The 2,724-nt window shown below is 59.5% G+C and overlaps 1 protein-coding gene across 1 annotated transcript; it reads left to right on the plus strand.

The window, feature by feature from the left end:
- Positions 1 to 604: 604 nt before the first annotated feature.
- On the plus strand, positions 605 to 2,503 carry LOC123141230 (UDP-glycosyltransferase 88F3). The gene has a single exon (XM_044560430.1). The coding sequence runs from the start codon at positions 705 to 707 to the stop codon at positions 2,217 to 2,219; it is 1,515 nt and encodes a 504-aa protein (XP_044416365.1). The 5' UTR covers positions 605 to 704; the 3' UTR covers positions 2,220 to 2,503.
- Positions 2,504 to 2,724: the final 221 nt, after the last annotated feature.

The raw sequence follows: 2,724 nt of genomic DNA on the forward strand, positions 1-2,724 counted from the left end.
ACGCGGTGGCGCCTGAGGGTGCCGCCGGACTTTCCTGGAGGGCGTCGGGGCTACCCTTCCTCTCTCCTCGCCATGTACCGGGGGAAACCCTTGGCAGCAGCGTCGTCATCGTCGCGTCCGTTCTTGGAGGTGTTGTTGGTTACCGGCACTTCGGAGTCTCGAAGCTTGGTGGGCGATCTCCGGTGGACGCAGCGGTCACGAAGCTTCGTCGTTTTTGTCGATCCGCCGTTATCGGCATTTGTTTCTTTTCTGTTTTCTCTTTCCTTTCTTTTGAGCGTGTTTGTGCTGCTTCCGCCCCAATCCTATCGTCGGATGTATCGATTGGTTGTTTTGTAATACAAAGCGGGGCGAAACCCTTTTTCTCAAAATACTTCTATGCTTTTCGCTTCGCAAGCTAACCAATCAGGAAGTAAACTTTTGTTTTCTGAGGGGAACAATCAGGAAGTAAACTAGGAGCATAAAGTTTGACTTAACTATTGCTGGAAAAGAATCTGAAAAAGATATTGGCGAGAAGAACGACACGAGGAAGTGAAGTTCATCTCGCTTGGCACTATGGACTGTCTAGAACAGTGTATCGTGTACTTAGCTGTTTGGACGTGCGAACCGAAAAATAATTGCATTCAGCACTATCGTGTGTAGTACAGACTGATAGACCAACGCCAACCTACAAGCTCCCATTCCATATCACGGCTCAATCAGGAAGGATGAAGGCTTCCAAACAGAGCTTCACAGGTCCATCCTCTCCCCGCGCCAAAGATAGTCCAACTCCAACGCAGATGGAGAAGACGGTGGTTCTGTACCCCGGCCTCACCGTGAGCCACTTCGTCCCCATGATGCGGCTCGCCGGCTCCCTCCTCGAGCACGGCTACGCCGTCTCCGTCGCGATGATCATCGACCCCGCCGTCATGGGGGACACAGCGTTCGCGGCAGCCATCGGCCGCGCCGCCGCCGCCATGCCGTCCGTCCGCTTCCACACTTTCCCGCCTGTGGAGGACCCGCCCAGGCTAGCCCCCGGCCCGCAGTTCCTCGCGAGCTACTTCCACCTCGTGCGCCGCTACAACGACCGCCTCCACGACTTCCTCTGCTCCTCCACGCGCGTCCACGCCGTGGTCGTGGACTCGATGTCAGTGTCAGCTGATGCACTGGAGGTCACCAAGAGGCTCGGGATCCCAGGCTACGTCATGTTCACCTCCGGCGCCGCCGCCCTCGCGGCCTTCGCCCAGCTTCCTTATGTCCTCGGGGAGGGCGGCCGAAAAAGCTTCAAGGAGCTGGGCGACGCCCCTGTCGAGTTCCTTGGCCTTCCGCCGGTTCCGGCTTCGCACCTGTTCGCCGAGGTGCTCGAGGACCCGGAGGGCGACACGTACAAGACGGCGATGGCCGGGCTGTCCCGGATCCCGGACACCGATGGCTTCCTGGTGAACACGGTCGAGTCGTTGGAGGCTCGCGCGGTGGACGCTCTCAGGGACCCTCGGTGCCTCCCCGCTGGCCGGGTCATGCCCCCGGTGTACTGCGTCGGACTCGGGCCATTCCTCGGCGGCATCGAGAGCGAGGCGGACGAGCGGCACGAGTGTCTCGCCTGGCTAGACGCGCAGCCGGACCGCAGCGTGGTGTTCCTCTGCTTCGGGAGCACAGGCGCAGCGAACCACTCTGCGGAGCAGCTCAAGGAGATCGCCACCGGCCTGGAGAAGTCCGGCCACCGGTTCCTGTGGGTCGTGCGAGCGCCCCACGGCGGCGACCCGGACCTCGATGCGCTCCTCCCGGACGGGTTCCTGGAGCGCACCGGCAGCCGCGGCCGCGTCGTCAAGCAGTGGGCGCCGCAGGCCGAGGTGCTCCGCCACGGGGCCACCGGCGCGTTCGTGACGCACTGCGGGTGGAACTCGGTGCTGGAGGGCGTGGCGGCGGGCGTGCCGATGCTGTGCTGGCCGCTCCACGCGGAGCAGAAAATGAACAAGCTGCTGATGGTGGGGGAGATGGGGCTCGCAGCGGAGATGGTCGGGTGGCAGCGTGGGCTGGTGGAGGCCGCCGAGGTGGAGCGCAAGGTGAGGCTGGTCATGGAGTCCGAGGAGGGCAGGCAGCTCAGGGCGCGCGCGGCGCAGCACCAGGAGGGCGCGGCCGCGGCCTGGAGCGACGGCGGGTCGTCGCGCGCGGCGCTGGCTTTGTTCTTGTCGGACGTGGACCGCCGGTGGCAGGCTCGGGCTCGCGGCGGGGAAGCTGCGTGAACTTGGCCTACGACACGTGATTTTTTTTTTCAAGTTGGAATGCGTGGTCAGCAATGTCACCAGACATGTTTGACAGCGGCCATTTCCGAAATAAAAGAAAGGGTGTGTCTAGAACTCGGTCGACTGAGACTTAACGAAGTCTCGGTCGAGTGACGTCATGATGTTTTTTTAATACAAGCGACACGGCTGGATGCTACAAATGGCGACGAAAAATGTTGCAATGGCATTACAAGCAACAATAACAAATGCTACAACCGTTCAAACAAAAATGCTACAACCGTTAATGGGCGATGTTACAACCGATGAGATGACGTGCTACAGCCGACGAGGGATGACATGCTTCAACCAGCAAGACAAATGTTGCAAACAGTAGGAAAGAATATTGCAAACGATGGAAAAAAATGTTGCATGGTCGACTCAGACTTGATTAAATCTCAGTCGACTGATTTTTAGCTGGCCCGTAAAAGAAATGTTTGACAGCGGACAATACGCTCGTTGGGTTTGC

This window comes from Triticum aestivum, chromosome 1B, assembly GCF_018294505.1.
Source record: "Triticum aestivum cultivar Chinese Spring chromosome 1B, IWGSC CS RefSeq v2.1, whole genome shotgun sequence".
NCBI lineage: Eukaryota > Viridiplantae > Streptophyta > Magnoliopsida > Poales > Poaceae > Triticum > Triticum aestivum.